The sequence below is a fragment of the Phyllostomus hastatus genome, unplaced genomic scaffold (genome assembly GCF_019186645.2).
Source record: "Phyllostomus hastatus isolate PE091 unplaced genomic scaffold, TTU_PhHast_1.1 phas_scaffold_78, whole genome shotgun sequence".
NCBI lineage: Eukaryota > Metazoa > Chordata > Mammalia > Chiroptera > Phyllostomidae > Phyllostomus > Phyllostomus hastatus.
Window position 1 is genome coordinate 58093459 of NW_025334041.1, and position 22069 is coordinate 58115527.

A 22069-nucleotide genomic window follows, 5' to 3' on the forward strand; every position below is an offset into this window, starting at 1 on the left:
CTGGAGATCTTTATGCTAAATATTTTTTCTATTGTGTTTTGTTCTCTATTTTATTTATTTATATTCTAATTTTTATTTCCTTCCTTTTACTGATTTTGGGCTCATTTGTTTTTCTTTTTCTAGTTCTTTAAGGTTTAATGTTAGATTATTTATTTCAGATTTTTTCTTGGTTCTTCAAATAGGCCTATAATGCTGTAATGTTCTTAATACCACATTTCCTGCATCCCTCAAATTTTGTTATGTCATATTTTCATTGTGATTTGCCTCTATGCATAGTTTGGTCACTTATTCTTTTGAGCCAATAATTTTTCAGTAGTATGTTATTTATCTTCATGTATTAGTGTTTTTACTAGCTTTCATGTTTAGTAACTTCCAGTTTGATACCATTGTGGTTGAAAAATATGCTTGGCATGATTTCAATCTTCTTTATTTGCTGGAACATATGGTCTATCACTGAAAATGTTTCATGTACACTTGTGAAGAATAGATGTTCTATCATTTTGGAATTGAAATATATGCATATATGCATATGCATATATGTTTGGAATTGAAAGTTTTATGAGTATTGATTACATCCAGTTGGCCTAATGTATTATTTAAGGTCAATATTTCCTTATAAACTTTATGTTTTGATGATCTACCAATTGATGTTAATGGGGTATTACCTCTAGGTTTGTTAATAATTGCATTATAGATTTGATTCTCCCAGCTTAGTTGTAAATATGTATTGAGAAGTGTTACATCTTCTTTCTTTTAAATTATTTCACTGTTGCTCAATAAAAGTTGTCTTTTTCCACCCATTACTGACCCCAACCCTGCTAAACTCACCTGCCTACCTTGCTTCCATCCTCCCATGTGTCCTTTATGTGTCTTCCATGTGTCCTTTAAAATAATTCTTGAAAACCCTTCCCTTCATTGTCCCCTTCCTCCCCTCTGGTTATTGTTAGATTGTTCTTAATTTCAATGCCTCTAGTTACATTTTGTTTGCTTTCTTTCTTTTGGTGATTATGTTCTAGTTAAAGGTGAGAGCTTATGGTATTTGTCCCTCACCACATGGCTTATTTCACTTAGCATAATGATCTCCAGTTCCATGCATGCTGCCACAAGTGGTAGGAGCTCCTTATTTCTCTCTGCTGCTTAGTATTCTATTGTGTAAATGTACCATAGTTTTTTGATACACTCATTTATTAATGTGTGCTTAGGTTGTTTCCAGCACTTGGCTATTGAAAATTGTGCTGCTATGAACATTGGGGTGCATAGGTTATTTTGGACTGGTGTTTCAGGGCTCTGAGGACATAACCCCAGCAGTTGAATTACTGGGTCAAAAGGGAGTTCCATTTTTAGTTTTCTGAGGAAATTCCATACTGTTTTCCACAGTGGATACACCAGTCTGCATTCCTACCAACAGTGCACTAGTGTCCTTGTTTTTCCACATCCTCTCCCACACTCTTGTTTGTTGATTTGTTTATGATGACCATTCTGACTGGTGTGAAATGGTATCTCATTGTGGTTTTAATTTGCATCTCTGTGATGGATAGTGATACTGAGCATCTTTTCATATGCCTCTAGGCCCTCTATATGTCCTCCTCCAAGAAGTGTCTGTTCAAATATTAAGCCAATTTTTAATTGGGTTTTTTGTCTTCTTGGAGTGGACTCATGGGAGTTCTTTATATATTTTGGAGATCAAACCCTTCTCCAAGGTATCATTAGGAAATATATTTTGCATATAGTTGGTTCTTTTTTCATTTTAATGGTGTTTTCTTTAGCCATGCAGAAGCTTTTTAATTTGATGAGGTCCCATTTGTTTATTCTTTCTTTTATGTCCCTTGCTTTAGGGGACATATCAGTGAAGATGTTGCTGCATAGGATGACTGAGATTTCCTGACAATGTTTTCCTCTAGGACTTTTTATGGTGTCAGGAATTATATTTAAATATTTTAATCTTTTCAAAAATCTTTTCAAAAATCTTTGAATTTATTTTTGTACTTGGTGTAAGTTGGTGATCAAGTTTTGTTTTTTTGCATATAGCTGTCCAGATCTCCCAACACCATTTGTTGAAGAGGCTATTTTTATTCCATTTTATGCTTCCTCCCCCTTTGTCAAATATTAATTGACCATAGAGACTTGCGTTTATTTCTGGGATCTCTGTTCTGTTTCATTGGTTTATGTGCCTCTTCTTATGCCAGCACTAGGCTGTTTTGATTACAGTGGTCTTGTAATACAGTTTGATATCAGATATTGTGATCCCTCCTACTTTGTTCTTCTTTCTAAAAATTGCTGTAGCTATTTGTTGTCCTTTATGGTTCCACACAAATTTCTGAAATGTTTTTTCTATATCTGTGAAATATGTCATTGGTACTTTAATAGAGCTTGTGTTGAATCTATAAATTGCTTTGAGTATTATGGACTTTTTGATTATGTTAATTCTTCTAATCCATGAGCATGGTCCATGCTCCCATTTTTGCCTTCCTAATTTCTTTCTTCAGTGTTGTGTAATTTTCTGAGTACAGGTCTTTTACAACCTTGGTTAGGTTTATTCCTAGGTACTTTATTTTTTATGTTGCTATATCAAATGGGATTTTTTTCTTGACTTCTGATTCTCACATTTCATTGTTGGTACACAAAAATGCCCTTGATCTCTGAGTATTGACTTTGTATCTTGCTGTTTTTCCTAATTCACTTATTAGGTCAGGTAGTTTTTTAGTGGAATCTATTGGATTTTCTATGTACACTATCATGTCATCTGCAAATAATGACAGCTTTGTTTCCTCCTTTCCAATTTGGATGCCTGTTATTTCTTTTTCTTGTCTGATTGCTGTGACTAGGACTTCCAGTACTATGTTGAATAAGAGTGGTGAAAGTGGGCATCATTGTTTTGTTCCTGATCTTAGTGGGAAAGTTCTAAATTTATGCCCATTCAGTATGATGTTGGCTGTAGTTTTCTCAAATATGGCCTTTATTATGTTGACTAATGCTCCCTCTATTCCCACCTTGCTGTGTTGTTATCATAAATGGGTGCTGTACCTTATCAAATGTTTTTTTCTGCACCTATTAATATAATCTTGTGATTTCTGTCTTTAATTTTGTTTATGTGATGTATTATATTTATTGATTTGCAAGTATTTTACCATCCTTGCATCCCTGGGATGAATTCCACTTGAATATATTATATTGCTGGATGCAGTTTGCCAATATTTTGCTGAGGATTTTAGCATCTATGTTCATCAATGGTATTGGCCTGAAGTTTACTTTCTTTGTTATGTGTTTATCTGGTTTTGGGATTAGGATAATGCTGGTTCATAAAAAGAGTTTGGAATAGCCCTGGCTGGCATAGCTCAGTGGATTGAGCGCTGCCTGCAACCCAAAGTGTCGCAGGTTCAATTCCCAGCCAGGGTACATGCCTGGGTTGCAGGCCATAACCCCCAGCAACTGCGCATTGATGTTTCTCTCTCTCTCTCTATTTCCCTCCCTTCCCTCTCTAAAAATAAATAAATAAAATCCTAAAAAAAGAGTTTGGAAATCTTTCATCTTCCTGAATTTTTTTGGAATAATCTGTGAAGGATAGGAGTTAGCTCTTTCTTAAATGATTTGTAACATTCTCCTGTGAAACCTTCTGGTCCAGGGTTTTTGTGTGTTGGAAGCTTTTTGATTACTGCTTCAATTTCATCAGCTGTTATTGGTCTTTTCAGTTTTATGCTTCTTCATTGAGTTTTGAAAGATTATATTTTTCTAGAAATTTGTCCATTTCACCTAACTTTTCAAGTTTCTTGGCATATAGTTCTTTGTAGTAATTTCTTACAATCCTTTGTATTTCTATGGTATCAGTTGTAATCTTTTTTCTCTTTCATTTCTGGTTATGTTTATTTGGGTCCTCTATCTTTTATCTGCTTAAAAGCAGATGAATCTGTTTAAAGGCTTGTCCCTTTGGTTTGCCTTTTCAAAGAACCAGTTCCTGGATTTATTGATCCTTAAAATTGTGCTTTTAGTCTCTTTGACTTTTAATTCTTCTCTGGTCTTGGTTATTTCTGTCTTTCTACTTATTCTGGGCTACCTTTTTTTGTTGTTGTTCCTCAAGTTCTTGTAGGCATAGGGTTCAGTTGTTTATTTGAAATGTTTCTATCATTTTAGGTAAGTCTGTATCACTATGAACTTCCCTTTCAAGATTGCCTTCTCTGTGACCCATTAGTATTGGATTGTTGTGAGTTTATTTTCATTTGTTTCCAGAAAATTTTTTATTTCCTCCCTAATCTCATTGGTGATCCATTCATTTTTTAATAGCATGCTATTCAATCTCCATGAGTTTGAGCGTTTTGTTTTGTTTTGTTTTGTTGTTTTCGTGAGGTTGTGTTCTAGTTTCAGTCCCTTTTGGTGGGAAAAAATGCTTGATATGATTTCAGTTTTCTTGAATATGTTGAGGCTTGTTTTGTGTCCTGTCATGTGGTCTATCTTTGAAAATGTGCCACGTGCTTTTGAAAAGAATGTGTATTTTGCTTCTTTTGGATTCAAGGTTCTATATATATATCAGTTAAGTAGATTTGATCTAGGGCATTGTTCAATGCCACAATATCTTTGTTGATATTTTGTTTGGAAAATCTGTCCATTTTTGACAGTGAAGTGTGAAATCCCTTACTATAACTGTGTTGCTCTCAATATCTTTCTTTAAGTCCTCCAAGATTTTCTTTATGTATTTGGGTGCCCCTATGTTGATTGCACATATATTTACAATATTTATGTCTTCTTGATGGATTCTTTCCTTAAGTATTTTGAACTGACTGTCTGGGTCTCTCTTTTTTTTTTTTTTTTTTTGAAGTCTATTTTGCCTTGTATAAGTATTGCTATGCTGGCTTTTGTCTTATCCATTTGCTTGGAATATTTGTTTCTAGCCCTTTAGTTTCAGTCTGTGAATGTCTTTTCTTCTGAAGTGAGACTCTTTTAAGCAGCATATGTGGGGGTTATGATTTCTTATCCATTCAGCTATTCTGTATCTTTTGATTGGAGCATTTAATCCATTTACCTTTAAGGTTATTATTTATAGGTACTTATTCACTGCCATTTTTTTCATACCTGTGTTCCTCTCTCTCTCGCTATATTTCCTCCTGTTCTTAAGCAGACCCTTTAGCATCTCATGCAGAGCTGGTTTGAAGGAGGTATATTCTTTGAGGCTTCTTTTGTCTGGGAAGCTCCTTATTTGGCCTTCCATTTTAATTGAGAGAAAGCCTTGCTGGATAAAGTAGTCTTGGTTGCAGGTCTCTGGTTCTCATTTCTTAGAATATTCCTTGCCATTCCCATCTGGCTTGGAGCATTTCCATTGAGAAGTCAGCTGCTAGTCTTATCAGGGCTTCCCTGAACATTACTTCCCATTTTTCCCTCTGCCTTTATGATTCTCTCTTTGTCTTGGAATTTTGCCATTTTAATTATGATATGTCTTGAAGTGGCCTCTTTGGGTTCCTCTTGATTGGGACTCTGTGTTTCCTGGATTTGTGTGATTTTTTTCTCTGAGTTCTTTCATTAAAAAAAAGACATTTCCTTTCTTATTCCATAGGAGTCATTTCTAGATTTCTATATTGACCTTTCTATTCTGTGCCCCACATGGTCTGCTTTGTTTCCAGTGCTTTCTAATGTAGTCTTCATCTCATTTATTGATTTCTTGAGCTCCACAATCTTGTTTTTTAAAGCATTCATTTTATTCACTTATTCTATTCCTTGATATCATTAGCTATTTTTCTGAGTTTTCTTGTATCTTGTTGAGCTTTTCCATAACTGCAATATTGAATTCTGTGTCATATAAATCAATCTTCCATGTCTTTGAGTTTGGTTTTTGGAGACGTTTTACTTTCTTCCTGAGCTACCTTCTTCAGCTTATTCATAGTATTTGATGTATTGTTTTCTGCCTGGGCATTTGAAATAGTGAATTTTAAAAAAAATTTTAAGTTGTGTTTTGCTTTTAAGAATTCATCAAGTTGATAAGTGGAGATCTTTCTTGTTGTTGTTTTCCAGTAGATTATGTTATGGTATCTATTTTTGTTTTCTTACCTAGTAGAACTTCCAGGATCTTTTGGGGATGCCTTCACCTCTATTATGGAAAATGACCCCCATTCCTGAAGTTGATGAGAATCCCCTCTGTCCAGGCAACTTTAGCTTTTGGACACCATCTCTGTTGTGATGATCCTCCAGACCTGTGGATTTTTGGTGCTGTCTCCTGTAGGCAGAAGCCGCCAGTCATGCTGTGCTATTCAAAGCATCTCTAGTGCTTTGGGGGGGTTCTGATTATACCAGGTTCCACCAAAAGTAGAGGTTAAATGAGGTTAAATAAGGGATGTTGGTTTTACAAGTCTCTGGTTTGCCCACTTGCAAGTTATGGCAACTACTATTCAATGACAGCTGTCACTGGGTTTAGCTGTAATGGATGCTGGCTACTCAGACCAGAATATTTTCTTCTCCTCTATGAGAGGACTGCACTCAACTTTGTCATGGCTACTACATCAGCTGAGGCCCTTTGCCCCACCCCACCTTCTCTACTCTTTTCAATATACCTACCTTCAAATGTCTCACTATGAATCTCTCAGGCATTTTTTTGTGTTTAGTAGGGACCTTTTGCTGAATTATAGTTCTTCAACTTTTTGTGACTTAAAGAGGTCTTTTCACTGTGCCATGATATTGACATCTCCTGTTCAGTGTATTAAATTGATTAATATTCATGACACTTGACACAACTATGCCTTAAAAATGTGATACATCAATCAGTCATATTTTAAAAACATTCTGGGTCAAAAGGCAGTTTTATTTATATTTTTCTGAGGAAATTCCATACTGTTTTCCATAGTGGCTGCACCAGTACACATTCCTGCCAATGTATAAGTGGAACCTAATCAACAAAACAAATAAGCAAACAAAAGGTAACCAGAGGCATTGAAATAAAGAACTAACTGACAGTAAACAGAGGGGAATGGGGAGAGGGATAGTGGAGGAAAATAGAGGAAGGGCCATCAAGTAACATGTATAAAGGACACATAGACAAAGCCAAAGGGGTAGGTTCAAGGGTGGGAGGTGAGAATGAGTGGGGTGGGGGTAGGTGCTGGGTGAAAATGGAGACAGCTATACTTGAAAAATAATAAATAAATAAATAAATAAATAAATAATAAAAATAAGCAATCGAGTCTTTACAAAAATTTTAAAAATACACACATTTATTTTTTTAAGATTTTATTTTTATTTATTTTTTTTAGAGAGGGAAGGGAGGGAGAAAGAGAGAGAGAAAGAAACATCAATGTGCGGTTGCTGGGGGCCTTGGCCTGCAACCCAGGCATGTGCCCTGACTGGGAATTGAACCTGCAATGCTTTGGTTCACAGCCGGCGCTCAATCCACTGAGCTATGCCAGCCAGGGCACATATTTATTTTTTATCTATTTGAATATTGTCACTTCATTGCTTTTTTAAAATCTTAGATGATGTCAGGATCTTAATCCATTATATTGAAAAATTGGTATTAAAAGACCATCTGAAATTTATGACATTTCCAATGTTAATAATTTTAATTTCATACTAGGCTTCAGAAGTCTCTAGAAACAGAAGTGGCTCTTTGTTGTCCAGGCCAGTACACAGCCTTGTAGCTGCTATTCGAATCCAGCATCAACATGAGTCATTACCACTGGGTATGTATCGTACTTTTTGAACCCTTGGATACCCAATAATTAATCTTATTTTCCATATTGTGAATCATTTAATACTGAGGATTCTGTGGGGGGGGGGGTCTCCTCTTTTATGGTATAGTCTTCCCCTTTATCCCTTGCTCCCATTCTCCTCTCTCCTGTGCCTCTTTTCATTTTTCCCTTCCTTCTCACTTTGTCCTCTTTCTTCCCTGACCTCTTTCTTCTCTACTGTCTTTCAGACACACACTTCTATTCTTCTTTATTCCATTCATGAATTTGTTAGTTAAAGCCAAGGAAGCATAGTTTAATGAGGTGATTAATTTAGTTGCTGTAAGGTGCTGTTTTTAATTTAAACCTCCATTCCCTTGTGTTTATGGGGATAAGTTGACGCAGTCTTCATTTCTAAACTCAGTTGCCTCTTTCATAAAACATGTCGCTATATTAAGGGAAATTAGATGACAGAGTCTGAATGGATTTGGAGAGTTCCATTATCACAACTGGGAAATCAATCCATGGCCACAGGTCATAAGGGTCAAGTGCTCAGAAAAATATTTTTGAATTCATAATCTTTTCCTTTAATAACTATGACAAATGACCAAGAGAAGTTATATAAGGAAGAGAGTAGAACTCTCCTCATAGGAAAGCTACTTTATTTTTCACCTGTTCACATAGGAATGAGTTACCACCTAGTTAAGTAGAATATACCACCTGGGATATTAGGATGATTAACTTAGATCTAGTTGACTTTTGGTATGACTGTTTAAAAATAATACTGCTATTATACCACAGGAAACACCCTCAAGACTTACATTTTTTTAAAGATTTTATTTATTTATTTTCAGAGTGGGAAGGGAGGGAGATAGAGAGAGAGAAACATCAATGTGTGGTTGCTGGGGGTTATAGCCTGCAACCCAAGCATGTACCTTGGCTGGGAATCAAACCTGAAATACTTTGGGTCACAGCCGGTGCTCAATCCACTGAGCTACGCCAGCCAGGGCAAGGCTTACATTTTTGATGAGTGTGCTACCTGCCTTTCAAACTTCTAAATTAATTCTGGTATTAAGCAGCCCTCTTCCCATCATCAGAGAAATCATCTGTGGTCTACAGATTCAACCACAACTCTGCACTTTTATCTATTTCAGCATATAATGACAAGATTGTGGCATTTCTTCGCCAGCCAAACATTTTTGAAATGCTGCAAGAGCGTCAACCAAGCTTGGCAAGAAACCATGCACTTAGGTAAGGGCTTCTCCTTCACCGCTGTAATCCCAGATCTTCCCCAGCTGTTTTTCCAAGTGGGAGAACACCTATATGGATAGTAGAACCTTGTTATGCTTTTTGTCCAGGCAATTACATTATAACCCAAATACTCAAAATGAAGGGGCCAGGGGCTTCTAATGTTCTTAGGAATGTCACATTCAACAATAGTCATTTTAACTTACATATTACTCATATGATGTTAAAATGATTTCCATTGATTTTGAAGGAAACACAGAAATGAAACAAAATACTTTTAGTTAAAAGTTATTTATGTAAAGCAACATATATTTTTTTATTTTTGAAATATAAATATGTTCTATTATCTATTAGGGTCATTTTTGAACAAGTATCTCAGAAACTGAATCAATTGGAAGGAGTAGCAACAAAGTGGTTTGGAAAGCATTATACTAAGTAAAATAAGCCAGGCAGTGAAAGACAAATACCATATGATCTCACCTATAAGTGGAACCTAATCAACAAAACAAACAAGCAAGAAAAATACAACCAGGGACATTCAAATAAAGAACAAACTGACAGTAACCAGAAAGGAGGGAGAGAGATAAGAGAGGGAGGGCCATCAAGGAACATGTATACAGGACACATGGATAAAGCCAAAGCAGTTAGGTTTAGGGAGGGAGAGAGGCAGGGATGGGTGGGGTGGGTGATCATGGTGGTGTGAAAATGGAGACAACAATAATACTTGAACAACAATAAATAAGTAAATAAATAAATAAATAATAAATAAATAAATAAAATAAAACTAAGCTCTTCAAAAGAAGAGAGAAAACCTACAATAGAAAAGGCACAGAAAATGGAACGTACAACATAAAGTGGTGGAATTAAATCTAAATACACAAATAATAACAATATATATGAATAGAATGACTGCTTATTAATACACAAAGACTGAAAAAAAGATAAAAAGAGAATACATTCCCTCAACTTAAATCTCACTTTCTTATCAAAATATTCAAACACCTCTTTCCTTTAGTTCAGTTTACTGTTCAGAATTTCAAAAACTGAAGATGTAAGGAGTTTGAATTCTTGCTCAAATAGGGACTACCAATAAAGCCAATGTTATTCAATCCTTTACCCTTAGTCTTCTCATTACTGAAATAGGGTCACAGTATAGGCACCATTGAGATGCTTAAATGGGGATCTGTGTAAAAGGTCAGACAAAATGGGTGAGAATACAGTCAGTTAATGCCACTAATCCCTCACCTCCCATTTGGTGGTCTTTTGAATCTTTCCGAAAACTATAAAATTCTACTTTGCATGACTTCCTCAATAAATCACAAATATTGGAAAATAACCTCTTTGCTATTCAAATCCTTATTATCCTGTCAAGATATCAATTCCATTCTTTCTCCAACCACACTCTCATTGACACCTCTTTTCCCTATGCTTTTACCTGTATAAATTAGAACCACCATCTTTCACATTGCCTGTTATCACAATTCCTTCCTCTGTATTAATCTTCACATCTAAATATTTACCTCCTCATTTTTTCCTTTCTATTCCTTTCCTTTCCTTTCTATTCCTTTCCTTTCCTTTCTATTGTCTTCTCTCCATCATGGCCAGTATTTGGATCTTCACCATTTCTCTCCTGAATTTTGAAGAGCTTCTTAGAAGATATGTCTTATCAATCTATCAAAACCAGATTTAAATTTTATATAACAGATCAAATTGTGCCACTTCTGCCCCTCAAAAAAGCTTCCATGGCTCTTATTCCATATGAAATAAATATTTCTAAGTACAATTTTCATGGTCTCCAAAGTGTGGCCCTAACCTAACTCTCCATCTTGTGCTAGTTTTTATTCCTTTTAGTATCTCACACCTCCATCAAAAATACAGTGTCCTTTCCTAATTATGCCCTTTCTGGAATGGCTTCTATCCTACAGACATCTCATTCTGTTTTAAAAGCTCAAATCAAATGCAAAGATTCAGTGATCAAGGCAGGCTTTAGTATTTGTGTGCCTTTCTTTAATCATTCTCTTTGTGTCTCTAAGATATTTCCCAACATCTCTTTTATTCTATTATGTACTTATGTCTCCCTACAACACTGTAAATTCTTTAGAGCAGGACCTTGTCTTTGTACCTACTCTGATCCCTCAGAACCTGGTGCTTTAATTTGAAGATAGAAAACAACTTTTAGAGTGAAAGGAAGTTCTTTAACATAAACAGTTGAGCTTTGGCATGAGTACTGTATCACTGCCACTTATGTTCATTCAGCTCTGCCCAAATTTCATTACTTTGCACAACAACAAGGACTCAGTCACATGGGTCATTTATTCATTGGCTGCTTTATTTTATCACAGTATATAATAATTTAAGGGAATTTCCAAGGAATTTTCAGAGGATTTATATTAATTGAAAACTTTTATGATCCAAGATGGTGAAGGAGTAAGTGGAAATGACACTAACTTCCTCCTTCAATGAATCTGGGATTAAAACTAAATTGTAGAAAAATCATCCTGAATAACCAAGTGGCAGTAGCTGGAGAGAAACCTTAAACCAAGGGCAGGCAGAAGAAACCACTTCACCACACCAAGACTGGTAGGGAGTATGGAGGAAGGGTAAGATGGCTGGCTGGGCTCTGGTGGGTCCCAGAGGGATATTTCAGTGAGCAGGTGGTTCCCCCTGACAAATGTTCAGTCTAAACCACAAGTTGGGTGCCCAAGTCTACAACAACAGTCAGAAAGGAATCCAAATAACATTCAGCTGTGAAAAGCAGCAGGGCTACTTTCCACCATGGATAGATAGCTGGGGACTAAAAGAGCCTCTTAAAGGGCAAATGTGCAAAATTTACTTTATAGCCACTTACCCTTGGTTCCAGCACAAGGAGGCCAGAGGGGACCAGAGATGCTTTAAGAGAGTCTGGGATTGGTGGCTCTGGGGAGAGAACTGAAGGAAGCCACCAGGAACTCTGTACTGAGACAGTCCCCATACTGCAGAATCCATCTTTCTTAGGCATAACACTCCTCTCCAAGTGGCATCAGCCTGAAGGGAAGCAATAACCCAGTCCACAGTAATTACCATGCCGCATTCTCTGTTGTTCAGGCCAGACTGCTTGAGGTTATGTCATTGATCAGTTTAACAACTAAAGCAGAAAAAACAAAGATGCAGCCAAAATGGGAAGACAAAGAGACAGATCCTAAGTGAAAGAATGAGAGAATTCTCCAGAAGAAGAACTAGATGAAATGGAGGCAAGCAATTTATTAGATTGAGAGTTTAGAGTAATGATTATAAAGATACTCAACAACATGAGAAAAGACAAAAATAACATAAAAAAGTCAGAGAGAGAATGCAATATCTGAAATTAATAATACACTGGAAAGAAAAAACAGTAGGGTAGATGAAGCAGAAGGTTATACCAGTGATTTGGGAGACAGGGTAGAAAAAACACCAGGTAGCAAAGAGAAAAAAGAATTTAACATAATCGAGAGAGCTTAAGAAACATTTTGGACAACATGAAGCATAACAACATCTACATAATGGGAATACCAGAAGGAGAAGAGAGCAAGCAAGGGATTGAGAACCTATTTGAAGAAATAATGACTAAAAAATTACCAAATCTAGTGAAGGAGAGAGACACAAAAGTAGAGGAAGCTCAAACACTCCCAAACAAGTTGGACCCTTAGAGGCTACACCAAAGCACATCATAATTAAAATGAGAAGTCTTGAAGACAAGGAGAGAATCCCAAGAGCTGAAACAAAAAAACAGGTAGAGCATCAATTATATTGGCATCTAATTACTCAAAAAAAGCATTTTAAGCCAGAGGGAAGTAGCATGAAATATTCAACAACATAAAAAGCAGGGACCTATAACCAAGGCTACTTTAGCCATCAAGGCTATCATTTAAAATTAAAGGAGAAATAAGTAGCTTCCCAGAGAGAAAAAACTCAAAAACTTTTTTAACACCAAACTAGAACTGCAGCAAAATGTTGAAGTGTTTGCTTTAAGAAGAAGAAAATGAAAAAGAAAAAAAAAAACAGACGAAAACTGTCTATCAATAAAATGGCAGTAAATATGTATCTATGATTAATCAACTTAAATGTATATGGCTCAAATGTTCCAACCAAAAGGCAAAGGAGAACTGAATGGATAAGAAAACATGACCCGCATATATGCTGCCTCTCTTCTCAGATAGAAAGATACACACAGACTAAAAGTAGAGGGATGGAAAAAGTTATTTCATGCAAGTGGAATGGGAAAAGTGCTGGGGTAGCTGTACTTATATCTGACAAAATAGACTTTGAAACTAAGGCTTTATTAAGAGACAAAGAAGGACATTGCATAATGATAGAGAGAACAAACATACAAAAGAAACATCCCTTATTTTATGGAAAATAATAAAGACCAGAGCAGAAATAAGTGAAATAGAGTGTAAAAAAATGATACAAAAGATCAATTAATCCAACAGCTAGCTATTTGAAAAGATAAACATAGTTGACAAACCTTCGATGATACTCAACAAGAAAAAGAGAAAGGACACAAATAAATAAAATCAGAAATGAAAGAAAAGAAATAACAACAGACTATAAAGTAATACAAAAGATTGTAAAAAGTATTATGAATAACTATATGCCATCAAACTAAGCAATGTGGACAAGATAGATAAATTCCTAGAAACATATAATATTCCAAAACTAAATGAGGAAGAATCAGAGAATCTGAATAGACAGGTTACACTTAATGAAATTGAAGCAGTAATCAAACACTCTCAACAAACAAAAGCCCTCAGCCAGATGGCTTTACAAGTGAATTTTACTGAACATTTTGAGAACTGATACCTCTCCTTCTCAAACTTTTTCATAAAATTCAATAGGAGGGAAGCCTCTTACAATCATTTTATGAAACCAGCATTGTCCTAATTCCAAAACCACAGAAAGATACTACAAAGAAATAAAATTATAAGCAAATATACCTGATGGTCATAAACACTAAAATTGTCAACAAAATATTAGCAAATCTAATATAGCAATGCATCAAAAAGATTATACACCATGATGAAGTGGGATTTATTCCAGGAATGCAAACTTGGTATATTTGCAAATTAATAAATGTGATGCATCACATAAACAAAATGGAGAATATAAACCACAAGATCACATCAATAGATGCAGAAAAAGCATTTGATAAAATCCAGCACTACCATATGATAAGAACTCTCTGAAAAGTGAAACTGGAAGGAAGATACATAAACATAATAAAGGGCATTATATGACAAACCTATTTCCAGCATCATACACAATTGGCAAAAATAACAATTGTTCCCCCTTAGATTGGGAAGAAAACAGGGATGCCCGCTTTCACCTCTCTTATTCAACATAGTACTGGAAGTCCTAGCCTTAGGAATCAGACAATAGGAAGAAATAAAATGCATGTAAATTGTAAAGGAAGAAGTAAAACTGTCATTATTTGCAGGTGACATGACACTGTACATAGAGACTTAAAAAATCCACCAAGAAACTAGTAGGACTGATAAATGAATTCAGAAAACTAGCAGGATACCAAAATTAATATCCAGAAATTAATTGTATTTTATATGCCAATTTTAAACTAACAGAAAAAGAAATTAAGCAATCACATATACAATTGCTACAAAAAAGAATAAAATAGGAATAAATCTAACCAAGGATGTAAAAGACCTATACTTGGAAAATTCTAAGACTGAAGAAAGAAACTGAAGAAGATACAAATAAATGGAAGCACATACTGTGTTCATGGATGGGAAGAATTAGCATCATTAAAATTTCCATACTGCCAAAAACAATCTATAAAGTCATATTTTTTTTGGTTATTTGTTGTTGTTCAAATACAGTTGTCTCTATTTCCTCTTCTGCATGTTCTTCTGCCCCACCCACCCCAAGACCCCACCCTCAATCCTACCCTCTTTTGGCTTTGCCTGTGGGTCCTTTATACGTGTTCCTTGATGACCCTTCCCCTTCTTTCCCTTAGTACCCTTCTCCCTCCTTCCCTCTTGTTACCTTTCTCCGTCATCACCTCTTGTTACTGTCAGTTTGTTCTTAATTTCAATGTCTCTGGTTATATTTCTCTTGCATGTTTGTTTTGTTGATTAAGTTCCACTTATAGGTGAGATCATATGGTATTTTTCTTTCACTCCTGGCTTGCAACAATCCATAGATTCAATGCAATTCCTTTCAAGATTCCAATGATGTACTTCACAGAACTAGAACAAATATTCATATGTAACCACAAAAGGCCACACACAGAACAGTAATCCTGAGAAAGAAGGACAAAGCTGGAGGAATCATGGTACCTAATATTGAACTATACCATAAGTCCATAGTAATCAAAACAGCACAGTATGGGCATAAAAACAGATACATAGATCAATGGAACAAAATAGGGACCCCAGAAGTAAAACCACACATTTTTATTTTATTATTTTCCATAAAACAACTGTAAACCTACTTCTGTTATTTATATGTATTTTTATTACTGTTCAATTGTATTTCTCCCCATTATTCTCCCTTGCCTTACCCACCCCCACCTCCCACATTCAACCCCCCAATCTTTGTCTATGGGTCCTTTATACATATTCCTGGATGACCCTTCCTCTTCTTTCCCTTGTTATCCTGTTCCTTTCTCCCCTTTGGTTACTGTCAGTTTATAGTCAATTAATATTCAACAGAGAATGTAAGTACATAGTATGGGCTAAAAAGAGTTTGTTCAATAAATGGTGCTGGTAAAATTGGACAGATACATGCAGAAAAATTAAATTAGACCAAGTTTTACACCACACACAAGAATAAATTCAAAATGGATCAAAGACTTAAATTTTAGACCTTAAACTATAAAAATCCTAGAAGAAAATGTAGGCAGCAAAATCTCAGACATTGCTCACAGCAATATTTTATCTAAATATCTCCCCAGACAAGGGAAACAGAAGAGAAAATAAGCAAATGGAACTACACCAAACTAAAAAGTTTTTGTATGGCAAAGGAAATCATAAACAAAGCAAAGAGACAATGAACATAATGGGGGAATATATTCTCTGATACTTCTGATAAGGTATTAATAACCAAAACTTATAAAGAACTTATAAAACTGAGCATAAAAACTCAATTAAAAAGTGATTCCAGGATCTGAATAGACACTTCTCCAAAGAAGACATACAGATGGCCAATAGATATATGAAAACATACTCAATATCACTTACCTTGGCATACATTTCATATGGCCAATAGACATATGAAAAGATACTCAATATCACTTAATCACCAGATAAATGTCAATTAAAACCACAATGAGACACCATCTCACACATGTCAGAATGATTATCATCAATAAATCAACAAACAAGTGCTGGCAAGGAAGTGGGGAAAGAGGAACACTTTTGTACTTTTGGTAGAAATGCAGATTGGTGCTGCCACTGTGGAAAGCAGTATGGCAATACCTCAAAAAAAGTGAAAAAGGGCCTGCCCTCTGACCCAGAGATCCCACTTCTGGGACTATCTCCTAAGGAACCCAAAACATTAATTCATAAGTACCCCTATGTTCATCGAAGTGCTATTTACAATATCCAAGCTATAGAAGCATCCTAAACATCCATCAGTAGATGACTGGATAAAACAACTATGGGATACTTACACAATGGAATACTATTAGTCATAGGAAAAAAAGAAAGTTTTATCCTTTGTGACAATATGGATGGACCTAGAGAAAATTATGCTAAGTGAAATAAGCCAGTCAGAGAAAGACAAATACTATATGGTTTCACCCATATGTGAAATGTAATGAACAAACTGAACTAACAAGAAAATGGGAACAGACTCTTAGGTGTAAAGCAGGATGACAACTAGTGGGAGGAGGGATGTTAAGGGATATAGTTATTGAGCAAAAAAGAACTCATGGACATGGACACCAGTTTGGTGATTGCTGGGGGTAGGGGAGGCATAAGGAGACTAATTGGTAATGAAAAAAATACAGTAAAGATTAGATTTTTAAAAAGAATAGTTTCTAAATCATTTCTGCATTTGAATGTTTATGTCCCTTAATTCACCACTAAACAGTGAGTTCACTGTTTACTTTTTAAAGGAATTTGAATTCACCAAGGGCACTAGAGTCCCATTTACATTATTTAAATAATTTGAAAAGTAAATACAATGTAACCCTCACGTAAAAAATTATAGTATTTTTTCCAAAAAGTAAATTTTCACCCTTATTATATATGACATTATTTAAAAATCCCAGAAATCTTAAAAGTTTTGTTGCAATGTGGATTTGGACAATTATGACTTTCCAGGTATGGTGGGAACTTGGAGTGAGGGCATGTTGGAATTGGAAAAAGCCATAGAAAATATCTAGTACAGAAATTAATAACCTTTCAAAATTATGGACTTCTTTGAGAATCTGATAACTATTATAGACTTTCCTCCACATATGAACATAAACTTTTGCATATATTTTCAAGTAGTTAATGAACCCTAAAGAACTTGAACATCTCAGGTTGAGATTCCAAATATTTCATCAAAAACAGCTGACCTACAGTGAAATCAGAAACTAATAGGCCATTCAATTTAAAAAGAATGACAAGAGAAAAAACTTGCTCTTTAGGAGGTCAAGCTTAAGGGAACTAGAAAGCTGGGAACTGCTTGTTATGATTGGGTCTTTACCTGTTCTTGAATATAATGTGAGTGAGTCAGCCCCATTTTAAAAATCCAAGAATTGAAAACAGAAGCATGTCTCTTCATGATGCTGTCCAGAGAAAGAACTTAATGCATCCTCTGTGATGCCCATTGTGGACAATGACCCTTATTCAATCATTGCTATTCTCAGGGTACCATGGATCTACTGTCTTGCATCCACAAGGCCAGCTGCTAGGTTAGAGGGAAGAGAAATGAGATCTCAGGAAACTGTTTTTAGTAGTGAATCATAAGAAACCCATGCATTGAAAGTGAAGATGAAGTCAGAAAACCCAGAGGTTAATGATATCTGTTACCATTAAGGATCATGATAATGGTCCTTATTCATTCTTTCTTTCTTTCAACTACTGCTTTTATTATTCAGCTATTCTGGATCAAGACTTTGCTAAGGCTATGTATGTATATTTAGTAGCAAGCAAAACACACATAGGTATTACTCTCATGGTATTTATAATCTATTAAGGAAGAGAGATGACAGATACATTTTAGTCAAATATATAGCCACCAAATATGTTAAGAGTTATGATAGATGTGATCAGAACTCAGTGATAGTAGATAATATACTAGTGCAGAGAAAGAGGTTTTATCCTTGAAACAAAACACAAGAAAGGCTTTTCCAGGTTGATGGCACTAAATTGAAACCTGAAAGATGAGAAGCAATTTTCCCTAAGATGCAAGGTGAGGGACAGGGAGAGGGTGTGCAAAGGCCCTAAGGCAAATGAGTCTTGATGTAAGTGAAGAGTGAATAAAAGCCAGTAAGGTTTTGGGGTGGGTTGGGACACCAGTGAAATTTTAGACTGAGGCCTTGTCAGCAATGTGAAAGAGTAGGGATTTTCATCAAAGTAAATTTTATTTAAAAATGATTAAAGACTCTAAAAACTTGGGTAAATAGTCTGAAAGCTGAGGTAAAAAAGTGGAGTGGGAAGCATGATTTGATTTAATAATAATACTCAATAGTGTAAGTTTAATTTGGGAAAAAAAGGATGGTGGTAATGTAGGTGGGAGCTGAGCCAACTTGCTCATACACCCAACTGGGGCACTTAGCTGATCTTCTGAAGAACAAACTGGACAACAGAATCTTAGCTGATGTGAAGTTTGGAAGCAAAAGAGTGCTAAGAATTCTTCAAAATGACAAGGTGGGAGTACACTACCACAAATCACACTGGAGAGGAGAACACACAAAGAACCCACCAACAAGTAAAGCCCAAGCACAAAAGAACCCACGCAAATGGAAGAAGGGGCTACCCTAGAGCATCCAGACAAGGTAAAAGAGAATGCACCACCGAGTCCCACAGAACTCATACTACAGAAATCCACCCCAGAAAGAATCTGGCAAAGCACAGTATCCTGAAATGCAGAAACAAACAAACAAACAAAAAGACTCAACTAAAATGGGGTGGTAAAGAAAGAACACCCAATCAAAAGGAATAGAAGAATCCACACTAAAAGAGTTACTGAAATGGAAGCAAGAAAACTATCAGACATAGAATTTTTAAAAAATGGTTATAAGGGGGCTCAAGGAACTCAATGACAACTACAAGGAACTGAGTGGAAACTACAACAGCATGAAAAAGGAAATAGAAACTATAAACAAAAATCATGAAGAAATGAATAATACAATATCTGGAACAAAATATACACTAGAAGGAATCATAATCAAACTGGATGAAGCAGAGGACTGGATTAGTGAGCTGGGACACAATGTAGAAAGTAATAACTGTGTAGAGCAGGATCATGAAAAAAGGCTCAATATGTATGAGGATAGGTTAAAGGAACTTAGGGACAACAAGAAATGCAACAAATTTCAAAACATAAGAATACCATGAGGAGAAAAAAAGGAGCAAGGGGTAAAAACCTGTTTAAAAAAATAATGAGAGAAAATATTCTGATCTGGAGAGGGGAAAAGCCACACAAGTTCAGGAAGCACAGAGGATCCCAAACAAGATGAATGCAAAGAAGCCTATTCCAACATACATCATAATACAAATGACACAATTTACAGACAAAGTGAGAATCTTGATAGCAGTGAAGGGAAAAAAAGATAGCAACATACAAGTTACATTCAATAAAGCTAGCAGCTGATTTCTAAATGGAAACACTACAAACCAGAAGGGAATGACAAAAAATGTTCCAAGTACTGAAAAGCACAGGCCTGCAACCAAGACTACTCTACCCAGCGAGTTTCTCAATTAAAATGGAAGGCAAAATATGGAGTTAAACACACAAAAAAAGACTGAAAAGTGCACCTCCACCAAAACACATTGCAAGAGTTGATAAAGGGACTACTTTTAGAAGATGAGGAAAAGAGAGGGAGAGACACAAGAAAAAAGGGGGAAAATGAAAATGAGTAAGTACCTATCAATAATAACCTTAAATGTAAATGGATGAAATGCTCCAATAAAAAGACTTAGGGCTGCTGAATGAATAAATAAACATGACTGACACATATCCTGCCTACAAGAGAAAAAATCTACACAGACTGAAAGTGAAGGGTTGGAAAAAACTATTCCAAGCAAATAGACAAGACAAAAAAGCCAGCATAGCAATACTTATACAAGATAAGTTTACAAAATAAACTTCAAAACAAATGCCATAAAAGGAGACACTGAAGGACTTTCATAATACTCAAGGGAAGAAGGCATTAAGAAGACATAAACATTGTAAATAAATATGCACCAAACATAGGAACACCCAAATATATAAGGAAAGTCTTGGAGGACTTCAAGAAAGATATAGATAAAAACACACTTATAGTAGGGGATTTTACAGCCCACTGTCAAAAAGGGAATTGACCTAATAAGTGACCTAATAAGATCCACTGATCTTCCAAACAAAATGTCAAGTGTATGTGGCACTGAATGGCACACTAGGTTAAATGGACTTAACTGATATATATAGAACCTTTCATCCCAAAGAAGCAAAACACACATTCTTTTCAAATACAAATGTAGCTTTTCAGAGATACATTACATGACAGGACACAAAACAAGCCTCAACAAATCCAAGAGAATTGAAATCATATCAAGCATTTTCTCAGACCACAAGAATCTAAAACTAGAAACCAACCTCAAGGAAAAGTCTCTAAAACATTCCAATTCATACAGACTGATTAGCATACTATTAAACAAGGAATAGGTTAATAATGAGATCAAGGAAGAAATAAAAAAGTTTCTGGAAACAAATGAAAATGAACACAAAACAGTCCAAAACTTATAGGACACAATGAAGGCAGTTCTGATAGGGAAGTTCACGGTCATATAGGCCTACCTAAAAAAGATAGAAAATTCAAATAAACAACCTAATTCTACATCTACAATTGGAGGAACAAAGACAAAGTCCAGAGCAAGTAGACAGAAGGAAATGACATAGATCAGAGCAGATTAAATGACATACAGATTAAAGATCACTTCAAAGCATCAGTAAATCCAAGACCTGGTTCTTTGTAAGGAAAAACAGAATCAAAAAGACTTTAATCACACTCAGCAAGGAAAAACAAGAAAGAACCCTGATAAATAAAATCAGAAATGAATGAGGAGATATTACAACTCATACCATGTAAATTCAATAAAAGACTCAACAAAAAGAAAACTACAGGCCAGTATCACTGATGAACATAAACATTAAAATCATCCAAGAAATATTGGCAAACTACATCGCAATATATTAAAATGATCATACTCATGATCAAGTCAGACTCATTCAAGGGATGTAAGGAAGGTACAATATTTGTATCAACAAATGTAATACATCACAAAAACAAGACAAAAGTCATATGATCATATCAATAGATGCAGAAAAAGAATTTGATAATATACAGCACAAATTTATAATAAAAAAAAAAAGACTTTCCAAAGTGGAAGTACAGGGGGCATATATCTACATAACAAAGACCATATACGAGAAACCTACAGCCACCTTGTATTGAATGGACAAAAATAAAAGCTTTTCCCACTAAGATCAGGAAAAAAACAAGGGTATTCTCTTTCACCACTACTATTCAACATAATATTGAGAGTCCTAGCCACAGCAATCACACAAGAAAAAGAAATAAAAAGAACCCAAATTGGAAAGGAAGAAGTAAAACTGTCATTGTTTGCAGATGACATGATAGTGTGCATAGAAAACCCTATAGATTCTACAAAAAAAAATTGACCTAATAAGTGAATTTGGAAAAACAGTAGAATACAAAATCAATATTCAGAAATTGAAGGCATTTTGTACACCAACAATAAAATATCAGAAACAGATACTAGGAAAAAATCCCATTTGCTATAGCAACAAGAAAAATAATGTATCTAGGAATAAACCTAACCAAGGAAGTAAAAGATCTGTACTCAGAAAACTATACAACACTGAAGAAAGGAAGATACAAATAAATGGAAGCCTATGCCATGTTTATGTTTTGGAAGAATTACATCATAATGTCCACACTACCCAAAGCAATTTATAGATTCAATGCAAATCCTATTAAAATACCAATGGTATTG

At 35.3% G+C, this 22069-nt stretch overlaps 1 protein-coding gene across 1 annotated transcript in view; it reads left to right on the forward strand.

The window, feature by feature from the left end:
- HECW1 (HECT, C2 and WW domain containing E3 ubiquitin protein ligase 1) overlaps positions 1-22069 on the forward strand; it is a 592628-nt gene that overhangs the window by 442944 nt on the left and 127615 nt on the right. The window contains exons 15-16 of the mRNA XM_045827195.1: positions 7547-7652; positions 8792-8888. Of these exons, the coding sequence (XP_045683151.1) occupies positions 7547-7652; positions 8792-8888 (203 nt within the window). The remainder of the gene's footprint in view (positions 1-7546; positions 7653-8791; positions 8889-22069) is intronic.